Below are 10,897 nucleotides of genomic sequence, written 5' to 3'. Positions count from 1 at the left end.
AAGAAATAAATATATAAAGGTCCCAGATGGGAACTTAATAAAGTCCGGTGGTTTCTCTTCGGATTGTATTTTATGTAACGCCGTATGGCGGATTCAAACTTGACTAGCATTACTGCTATTCAGTTGTAGTTTTTTTTTGTGTTTCGCGATGCCTTCTGAAAGTCTACGATGGGAAACTTTACAGGCCTTAAAAAATTCACCAAAGGGGAAAATCTCCTTCGACCCGTTCTGGTTGGAAAGGGGAGAGGTGAGTTGCCGCCAGGTAGCTAAAAAAACAACTAGAGCTAGCTAAACGGTAGCTAGTTAAAGTTAGCACGCTACGCTTGTTTAAAAATAATCACTACAAGGGTGAATTTTATTCAAAGTGACAATTTAATCATTTAGATCAGGCAGTAAGACTTCAGCTCAGAAGCTAATCAATAAACAGTGGTTGAAAACAAAGTGTTAAGAGGCATTTACGCAAATAACGTAGTATAGTTACGTACTTTTTTTATTTTTAATCTTCAGACATCCTTTTATGGATTTTCATCAAATGACTACTTTTATTACTACTTTTATTTGACAGATAACTAATGTGATTTCGTGACTTCCGTTTATAAACTGAAGCATCTATCTATCTATCTATCTCGCAAAGAAATCCAGGCTGTCAGATGAGGTCAGGCAAGAGTCTCTATACACTGTGAGGTTCAGGGATGACATTGTGAGACTGTAGTGAGGAGGGAGTAGGTGGCAGTATAGGGAAAAGGAATGTGTGTGTTTGAGAAGGAGACGGGTGCAACAGTGAGGATGTAAGGAGCAGAGGTAGTGAAGGTAGAGGACTTTAAACCATCCAAAGAAATGGACAGCAGTCAAGAAAGAGGAGGCAGGGGGACGAGTGTCAGGGGTGATTTGAAACAGATTTCTGTTGTTGAACTCCATGTTTATAAAAGCAGAGGTATGAACTCACTGATTCCTCATGAAGGTGTTACATGTGTAAGGCTTTACCTGATGTTTTTACAGACAGGGAAAATCCAGTGTGTTTGATGTGTTTTTGTTTTGATTAAATCATTTCAGGCTTTAAGAAGTCATATTTTCTGAAAGGATATGGCAACATGAGTGATGCATACAGTTTCTGTGTATAAACCATCTCTAAACGAAGCCCGCTTGTGTTCTTGTAGCCTCTTTTAGCAGGTTGTAAAGACTCCCCAAGCTTGTCTCCAATCGCTGGTGTCATATTGGAGCGTCTCAGCTCGGCTCCCCTGCAGAAGTCCTCATCCTTCCTGGGCTCCAGATCCGGAGACTCCAGCCCTGTTCTCTCAGAAGTGTCTATTTCTTCTACCGGATCTGTCGCCGATGTCAGCGCCAGGACAGCTGCATTTTCCGCAGCAGCGTCTGTAAAGAATGAGCGAGAACAGGCGAGTCCTCAATGTCTCTCTCATGTGTCATGTTGTAAAACAGTTTTCCAATTTAACTGAATATCTGACCCTGATGCTTTTTGCTTTGTTTTTTCCTCATGCTGATGATCTGTAGAGTCTTAGTGATAAGATGAAGGATGAAAGTCCAGAGGCAGATGTCAGTGGAGTTTCCAGTCCTACTTCACTACCTGCCATTTCCCTCCTGTCTCCCAAAGCCATGGAGATGGCTGGCTGTATCATCAAAGTTCAGGAGGAGCATCGAGAAAAGGCTAAGGTTCAAGTTTTTGACAGTGTTTTTTATTTTAATTTTTTTTACTGAAAAACAGCTTAACAGTAATCTTTTTTTTTTTTTTTACATTTAATTTTATTTGCAAACCAAACTTCAAATGTTTTTGTTTGTTTGTTTGTTTTTTAACTCTTATGATTTTTGTCAGTAGCAACTTGTTTTATTGTATTTATTTTAGTTTGTTTGCTTTCAGCTTTTGTTTTTAGAAACTAACATGTAATCTAAACATATGAATATGTTCAGGCTTTCCTGTTAAAGTTTATGGAAAAGCATGTAATGTTAGACGCTTACTAATTACTGGAAATGGGTCTAAACGTCTTCATACTAACCTCTGCTGGCTTGCTGATCAGAGTTATATATTTTGCATGTTGACCCCTGCGTACTATATACTTGGTAAGGGTCTCACCGGACTGTCTTCTATCTGTCGACTCAGTTGGCCCTCAGGGTGCGGCAGGAGATGCAGGAGAAGCTCGTAGCGGCGGTTGCGAGTGCCGAGTCAGAGCAGCTGAAACGCTTTGAGGAGCTCATGGAGCTGAAGCAGAGGCAGGAGTACCAGAGTATGAGGGACATGATGGAAAGAGAGTAAGAGAAATTATGACGCATTCAAAATGATTAAAATGCTTAAAAATGTCTGAAATGTTACATGCGATTAAACACCTGGTCTGGTTTTCCACTTCCTGTACTGCAGAACGAAGGAGAGCATCGGGCGTCAAGAGAAGCTGAAGGAGGAGCAGCGGCGTAGAATAACAGTACGTTAAGTTCAGGAAACGTGAAGCTTAAACGCATGTTTGTCAAGTTGTTTACTGAAGTCTTTAATTTTGCTTGTTAACCTTACAAAAATTGTGCATGTTTCAAAGTGTGGAACAGATTGTGAGATGCTGGATGTGCAGAGCTCTGCAGCAGGAGAAGTAGATGCTCTTTATTTTTGGTAGTCTGCTGTAGTAATGATCTCCTGCACATACTGGGGCATTTCTTGTGCTCAGTGGGGTAGAAAAAGTTATCTCGTTCCTGTGCTGTTCATGCTTTTTGTTTGTCCGTCAGCTCGTCAACCTACGGCTGAGGGAGGCAGAGCAGCAGCGTCTTCGGGAGGCAGAACTCGAGAGGCAAAGGCAGGCGGAGGGCAGGGAGAGACTGCGTAGCCTCAACAGCATCCAGGAGGAGATCCTGCAGCTCAACCAGCTGCTTGAGCCCTCCACCCAGACCAAGACGGACCTCCCACCGGCCAGCCTCAGCTCCTACAGCACCCGAGGGAACCAGCTGTGCTCCCAGGTGTCGGAGGTGGTGCGAAAGACTGCAGAGGTCGGTTGCCATCGAGATTTTTAAGGTTTATGCTCCTCCTAATTTCTGCTTGTACTCATGAAATACGTGTGTTCTGCCTATTTCAGGGCAACTTCCCCAGCTTGGAGGACATGACTGTGGCAGAGCGAGCCCTGCACGAGATGAGAGCGCTTATTCGGCTGATGCAGGAGGAAGCGGCCAATGTTCGAGAGAAGAAGAAGAAGGAGCAAGAGCAGGAGGAGGAGCGCAGGAAACAGGCAGAGCTGCTGGCGAAGCAGGAGGGGGAGAAGAAGGCGGCACAGCTGGCCAAAGAGAAGGCACAGAGGAAAGGTGAGGAAGGAGAAGGCTTAGCTGCGTCATGCATCTGTACAGCTGGAGGTGTTGTCAGCAGCTTGTGCACAAAACAAAACATCCTGTTTGCATAAAATAATTTGGAGAATAATTATAGACCAAAGTATGGATTTTACCCCCCCCTTATCCAGATATATTGCTGAGTGTTTTCACCATTTCATACTGAACCTCTTCCTGCAGGGTTGCAGAACAGCGCTGAAGACGTCACGCTGAAGTGGTACAAGGATCTGCAGGAGGCGGCCTCTCGGTGCGCTCAGTCCTTCGAACAGCTCAGCTCTGCAAAAGACGGACAGGTGGGTTTGTTTACATTCAGATGAAAGACTTTGAGATGACGGAGGAAGGACTGTGACATTCTTAAAGCTTTTAACCTACAAAGGTCCCAACAAAGACCATTCCAGCAATATTTTAATTTAATAGATTAATTCTTTAAGTAGTGAATCCATTAATCCATAATTTATGAAATGATGGACTTGGTTGATGGTTTCTGTGTCTGTGTAGGGTTTTACTTTAGGATCTGGACTTTGAACTAGGAATTATTTAAGTGATGACCTTAAAGATATGTTATAATGATATGTTTTAACACCGCAGGTCACTGAATTCTCGGGACATCGAAAGGAAATTTCGTCCTTTTTTAATAACTCTGACTGGCCTCTTTCCATCGTTCTCCAAGCATGTTTCCATGTTTGATATGAGGGGTTCCCACCTGACCCACTCAGCTGAAAAGTATTAAAGACAGCATTTGGTCATTAAAAATTCTAATTTAGCTTTGACACTGAGTGTTATCTGAGTTATAGGCTCACCAATTACCCAAAACTGCCAAAATAAATACAAAAAAGAAAGTAAAAAATATATACTATTGCAATTAAATTAGTTCACATAAATATTTGTATAATGAAGTCATAAAATTGATTTCTTTCATTTGTTATTTGCCCCCTATTGTGGCTCTCCTTGGACAGGGCACTCTGTTGTTCAAAGTCTAGAGAGCTGTTTGTGCTTGAATGAATAAATAAATAAAAATATTTATCAAATAATAAATAAAAATAAAAATAAATAAATGCACAGAGGTTAAATTGAAAGGGAAGGAAAAATAAATAAAATTAATTAATAAATAGCAAAATTTACATGGGAATGGGGAAAAAAAGATACTAAAACTGAAAAGTACACGTAATAAAATTACTGAAAAAATCAGTTTTTCACATTTCATAAATTGATGCCCTTTTTTTTTTTTTTATATATTACATTCAGAGGATTTAATAGTATAGCTTTGTATTTTTTTTTTATTAATTTTTTAATATATAATTACTCAACTTATAATAAGTTGGGTCATTTATTTTTATTTTTTAAATAATAATTATTATTTTGGCCACCATTTTCGAGCCTTAATAACTTTATCATAGGAGCTGATGGTGTGAAATCATCTCAGTTTGAAAACTTCATTTAATTCTTTCATTAAAACATTTTTAAAAAGCAGCTCAAACACAAGCTGACACACACAAAACATCTTCACTGTCTGTTTATGATTCGAGTGGTTTAATTTCTCCCAGACAAAGAAACTGAAGCTGGAGCTCCAGAAAGCTGCCACCATCCCTGTCAGTCAGATCGCCAGCAACTCCGGATCGCAGCTCCGAGAAATCTTCGACAAGATCGACAAGCTTCTGTCGGGACGGCCGGTCGCGTCCGGGGGGAAATCGGTATCCACCTCACAACATCCGCAGGGTCTCGAGTTCGCCAGCTACAAACTGGCGGAGAAGTTTGTGGTGAGCGTGCGTGCAAAACGAATGATTCGACACAGAAGTCTGTTTGTTTGTTTGTTTGTGAAGTAATGCTTTGTTAATTTATTATATTTTGTAGTATTTGTATAAGCAAGGAGAAGCTGTGATTTTTCAATTATTATTATTTTTTAATATCTTTTATTTATTTATATTTTGGTTGTGTAGAAACAAGGAGAGGAGGAAGTGGCGTCTCACCACGAAGCGGCCTTCCCCATCGCCGTGGTGGCTTCTGGAGTCTGGGAGCTGCACCCTCAGGTGGGAGACCTCATCCTTGCCCACCTGCACAAGAAATGCCCCTATGCAATCCCTCACTACCCTCCGATGAAGGAGGGCACGCCCGTGGATGAATACCAGAGGATTCTTGGTTACCGTGTAGACGACTCTGGGGTCGAAGGTCAGGACAGTTTCTTGAAGAGGATGTCCGGGATGATTCGCCTCTACGCCGCCATCATCCAGCTGAAGTGGCCCTACAGCTCCAAACAAGGGGTAAAAACTGTCCCACTTCCTGCTTTTATAATGTCAAACGAGCAAAACGTCAGACTGAGGAGGCAGAGATTTCTTCCTGATTCTTATTAGGAAACGAGAAAGACTAAAGAAACAAACAAATAACCGGGGGAAGAGAAGATATATTATTTCTGTGCATCGAGGAGGTTTTCAGGAGAATTGATTGGTTCTCAATCATTGGGCGTAACTTACTCTGGATTATCTTAGTTACCATGGCGATGAATGGTCCAAGGCTAAACCTAAACTTGCCTATAATGTCTAAAAGTCCCTCACTTTTTCAAAAATGTCTTTATTTATTTGTTTGTTTCAGCCCGTTCCTCATGGTCTGAACCACGGCTGGCGTTGGTTGGCTCAGATGCTCAACATGGAGCCTCTGGCAGACGTCACGGCGACTCTGCTGTTTGACTTTCTAGAGGTGAGTCTGAACACATCCTGCACATTATCAGGTGTGTTTGTTGCTTCAAACAATCAGTGGCTTGCATTTTCGGCCCATGAACCATGAAAAAATGTCAGGTGAAATGACCACAGTCCCTGAAGCTCTTTAAGCCTAAATCTAAACTTCAGTTTCTTTGTCGCTGAAAGCAGCTGTGGATAACTCCTGAGCGTTGTTTCCTTCAGGTTTGCGGGAACGCTCTGATGAACCAGTATCGGAGCCAGTTCTGGAAGCTCATCCTGCTACTGAAAGAGGAATACTTCCCCAGGTAGAAAGCACGTTTTAACAGTAAACATTTCACCTGCAGCGGTCATGTGAGAGGTTTAACCTAGAAGTGTTTCTGTGCAGGATTGAAGCCGTGACCAGCAGTGGACAGATGGGCTCGGTCATCAGACTCAAACAGTTCCTGGAGGTATGTCAAACACCCCCCCCGACATGCTGTGAAGGTTTGGATGTTAACTCAGTGAATCCTTAAAACAGACGTGTGCAGACTGTAAAAGGGATTTATGAGTACGTGAGTGAATCCCAAGCAGTCTCTGCTCTTCCAAATAAAAAGATTGATAGTTCTCTGGTACCACGATTGCATCTGAGAGGAGGGAAATGGCCTGTATTTTTATAGCGTCTTACTAGTCCCTAAGGACCCCAAAGCGCTTTACATATCCAGTCATCCACCCATTCACACACACATTCACACACTGGTGATGGCAAGCTACATTGTAGCCACAGCCACCCTGGGGCGCACTGACAGAGGCGAGGCTGCCGGACACTGGCACCACCTGACCACCACCAGTAGGCAATGGGTGAAGTGTCTTGCCCAAGGACACAACGACCGAGACTGTCCAAGCTGGGGCTCGAACCAGCAACCTTCAGATTATAAGGCGAACTCCCAACTCTTGAGCCACAATCGAAAGTGGACATACTTGACAAAGGAGGTTTAATATGGAGCTGCCAGGCATGAGGATAAGGGGAAGACTACAGAGGAGGTTCATGGGTGACATGCAGAGGGCAGGAGGATGGTGGGATACTGTGAGATGAAGGCAGATGATCTGGTGTCAGTTTGGGCTTTTCAGTGTACACAAACACGTTCCTGTGCAGTCCTCTGGGAAACGCAACAGGGAAGGGAGCGGCAGGAAAACATGGAGAAGCATCAAATAAACATCCAGCTTGAAAACTGCAGACAGTATCTGCAGTGGAGACGTTGTTTTTATGGTCTGCTTCACTTCAGCTCTTCTTCTTTTTTCTTTTTCTTTTTTTTTAAATGTTTTTTTGCCGATGATGGTGGAGAACGAAGGGAAAATACTCAGTAAAGTTCCTCAGGTCAGATTCACACCCTGGCCACTCTGGCATATGGTCGCCTGCTCACCCCGTGAGCTAAACCGGTTCCCTCATTTTAGCTCTTTGCGTGTTTTACTTCACTCTACTCCACGGCGAGCTGATGGACCGACAACGGTACAAACGAGAGTAGCCACCAGACCCGTTGACTCATACTGCGGACACAGCCTCCATCAACAGACGCTCTCTGCGGGTAGACGGGCTGTCCGAGGCTCCCTGCGGTTTTCCACGGCACTGCCAGCGAGAACCATGCTGAGCCCTTCGGTCATCACAAGTCTGCAGCCGTGAAGCTGCGACTGAGCGAACAAACCACACGATGGTTAGAAAATGCTTCAACAACAGCAGTGCTCATTACTGTAATCTATAAAAAAACAGTAAGAGTTTAATAAGCTGTTCAGTAAATGTGAAATTTAACTGGCAAATAAAGGGAAGCATCTGAAACTAAACCTGCAGATTAACGGCTTTAATATCGATCTGCTGTAAACCCAGAGAGAAATATTTCCTTCCCTGATAAAACTCTGTAATTCCGTGCTTGGGTTTTTCTCCTTCCTTCACCTCCTATAATTCAAACTGCTGAATTATTCAGAAATAAAATTAAATAAAGGCCAAAAAGAAGTTGATTTACAATTCAAAGTGCTGCATGGCAAACAGTAACATAGTTAGGGGGTAAATAATGATTGTAAAACAAAAGGGAACATAATTAAAACCGGTGTAGTGTTTACAGAAACGGGTGTAAAGTAGATCTCGTCTGGATTATGAGGAGTGTTTACAGACTGGTGGCCTAATCTGAGCACTTAAAAGTGAAGCATTAGAAAAGGTTTGACTTCAGCTACAAGTCTTATTTTAGAGACTCTGACTGTGAAAACAGACGGAGCAAAAATGGCACAGATTTGAGAAATTCTGTAATATCTGAACTGAACTGCGTGACGCTGAGCTGGATTAAAACTTTGGAATTAAGTTGTATTCTCACTGAGCTCAGTTTAAACATCAGCTCAACATTTTAAGGGGCTTAATGATGAGATGTTGTCTGTTATTACACACAGTACCAGTGCAGTGTTGTGCTTTTATTGAAATGATTGTTTTTGTGTTTTGTCTCAGACATCGCTGCAGAGACGACAGATCAGTCCGCCCAGAGGCCAGCTGGGCTCCGGGTTCTGGAGGTCTTGACCGACGAGGACCTGCGCTGGGTGACGACGCCATTGTAGGACTGAGTCAGGCAGAAATGAATTGAGAGCATATGTGAGTGGGAAGAGGGGAAAAAGTTGTCCTGTGGTTTTAGTTTTTATCTAAATGAGCACACTGACGTCACACACACTGACGTCACACACTGGAAGCCTCACAAGTCCTCTGCGTTTGTAAGGTCACATTTTTGAGGTCACATCTGCTTCTGCTGACCTGAAGCAGATGTGATCCTAGTACTGACTGAGACAGCTGTGGGGTTCTTTTAACCTTAACTTCATTGGCTGCTTTTCTGCTGAAATTCTTGAGTTTTTCTTAAGGTTTTTTTTTTAGTTTTTTTTTTTTTTTAAATTCCCAGGTATGTCGAGTCATTCCTCCTAAAAAGAGAAACGCTTTCACAGCCTTAACTTTCACGTTAAATTTTTTTGCTGATTCCGATAATAATTTTTAATAGTTTACCTTCTTGTTTTTCTCCTTTTTGTGGCACAAAAACAACATCTCTGCTACAAAAATAACTGACCAGTTTTAAAGTGTTTCAGCTGCGCAGACATGTCGTCTTATTTGTCGATACTTCAGTGCATTTCCACCATTGCTGCTCACGCGTCTATCGCCTTACTCACGCATAGTCTGTGTAGGCAGCTGGCAACATTTGATCATTCAGATCTCTGACATACTGGAACAAAATGTGGTGAGATTGATGAATAAAAACTGGATTAAAAGCTACTGAAATCAAAAAGTGAAAGTAAATTATTTGTCGATGAAGTAAAAATCAAATGATTGATGCTTTTAAAGGTTCTTCTTGAAAATCCCTCTGTTTTTAAAAATGCTTTAAAACCTTCCAAAATTGAAGCCATCAGCAGAACTGCTTTGATTTTATCATACTTTATTTTAGAGATGAAGAGAGATCTGCTGAAGTTAAACTCAGGCTGGGCTCTAATGCTGTGCAGTATCAATTTTATACCACCAGATGGTGCAGTGAGTAAGTTTAACCTTTATTTAACCAGGTAAACACAGCCTGACAAAAGGCAAAGCTTGTAGAGGAAATGGATAAAATAAAACACTAAAAGAACAGCCGCACACATCTCTAAACACTTCAGCAGTGCTGCTGGTAAAATGCTGCCCCCTGGTGGTGAGGGGTTTAGATTCCTCAGAGGGCAAATTACAAAAATTACCTTTAAAGGCTGCTCTGTTAACATCCGACCTGAAGAAGCAGATTCAAGTTGATGTCAAAAGATTTTGAGTCAAAGCTCATGTCTACGTAAACACGGTCACCTGAACATCTGCTCAGGGGGCCAGATGTGCCTGCTTTGATTTCTGAGTGGAGTAAAACATGAGAAAATGAGGACGTGTTGATTTTAAGGCGTCCAAATCAGTGAGGTTTCCAGTGTCGTCGTTTTGTTTACAGCTCTCAACATTATAAGTTTCATCATCCCGAGGAGAGAGAAGCTGCTTACTCGCAACGTTTTAGCAGAGCAGGTAGAAATCTGTTTATTCAGCCTTAATATTTTCTGTTCAAATCAAATTGTGTCAAATGATTTGGACTTTTTATTTATTTTCTCACTGTGTGGAGCAAAAATTCATGGTTTGAAGTGTTGTTTTAAATCATTGTCCATGAGAGAAACCAAAGGTTTGATCCAGAAATGATCGCAGACTGTTTTGTAAAGTGAAACTCAAAGTGATTGTTTTTCTGAATGTAATGAAGAATAAACAAATGTATTGGTACCAGAATTAGTGCAGTCTACAGGAGTTGTTGAAAATGTGCAAACTAAATGAAATAAAATCAATCAACACTTAGTGGAAAATTTCCCTTTTGGATTTTTTTTTTTTTTAATTTTTTGCTTTAATCTTCTAAAATCAGATTATTTGGGGCTTGTTCTGTGTATTTTAAACTGTCTGACATGACATTTTGAGCAAATTTGCAATGTACAGCTGTCAGAAGTTTATATGCACTGATGAAGATGACTGAATGCAATTTGGGGCTTTGAATGATTTCTTTTCCTGGGGTGGAAGGAATGTGCAGCTTACGTCTTCTCACTGATCAAAACTGTAGATGTTATTTTACTATTAATCTCTGAGAGCTCTGTTCTTTGTATCTTAGCTTCCATTTAACTGAACCTCTTCAAACATGGCAGCTGTGTTTCAGAGGGTTCCAGTATGTTTACTGCCAAGTTTGAGGTCATTTGGATGAACTGTTCTTATCATATTTTGGCTAAAGGTTGTCTGCAGTGTTTTATCTGCAGTGACTGCTCCCTGCCCCACTTTGCATGTAGGGAGCTCGACGTGTTTGTCTTCACAAAGATCCAAGACCTGCTGTGATGTGTAGTTTGGAGATGGTGGCATTATGGAAAAGAGCCGAGCACAGCTGAAG

General features: G+C 41.7%; 1 protein-coding gene across 1 annotated transcript; it reads left to right on the top strand.

Moving 5' to 3' along the window:
* The first annotated feature begins 85 nt into the window (after positions 1-85).
* Positions 86-10,323, top strand: gle1 (GLE1 RNA export mediator). The gene is made up of 14 exons (XM_087849453.1): positions 86-247; positions 1,158-1,394; positions 1,510-1,668; positions 2,114-2,262; positions 2,369-2,429; positions 2,722-2,979; positions 3,066-3,288; positions 3,490-3,602; positions 4,854-5,066; positions 5,247-5,567; positions 5,896-6,000; positions 6,204-6,286; positions 6,367-6,430; positions 8,449-10,323. The coding sequence occupies exons 1-14, from the start codon at positions 149-151 to the stop codon at positions 8,515-8,517; spliced, it is 2,154 nt and encodes a 717-aa protein (XP_087705579.1). The 5' UTR covers positions 86-148; the 3' UTR covers positions 8,518-10,323.
* Positions 10,324-10,897: the final 574 nt, after the last annotated feature.

The sequence above is a fragment of the Neolamprologus brichardi genome, chromosome 12 (genome assembly GCF_056152115.1).
Source record: "Neolamprologus brichardi isolate AB-2024 chromosome 12, ASM5615211v1, whole genome shotgun sequence".
In the NCBI taxonomy this organism is placed as follows: domain Eukaryota; kingdom Metazoa; phylum Chordata; class Actinopteri; order Cichliformes; family Cichlidae; genus Neolamprologus; species Neolamprologus brichardi.
The sequence above is the reverse complement of the archived record's forward strand: the minus strand, read 5'-3'. Positions and strand labels throughout refer to the sequence as shown.

Excerpts from the sequence above, each read along its gene's own strand:
- gle1 (XM_087849453.1), top strand. The coding sequence starts at position 149 with ATGCCTTCTGAAAGTCTACGATGGGAAACTTTACAGGCCTTAAAAAAT. Across the intron at positions 2,980-3,065 it reads TGGTGCGAAAGACTGCAGAG|GGCAACTTCCCCAGCTTGGA; the intron begins GTCGGTTGCCAT and ends TGCCTATTTCAG. Across the intron at positions 5,568-5,895 it reads CCTACAGCTCCAAACAAGGG|CCCGTTCCTCATGGTCTGAA; the intron begins GTAAAAACTGTC and ends TGTTTGTTTCAG.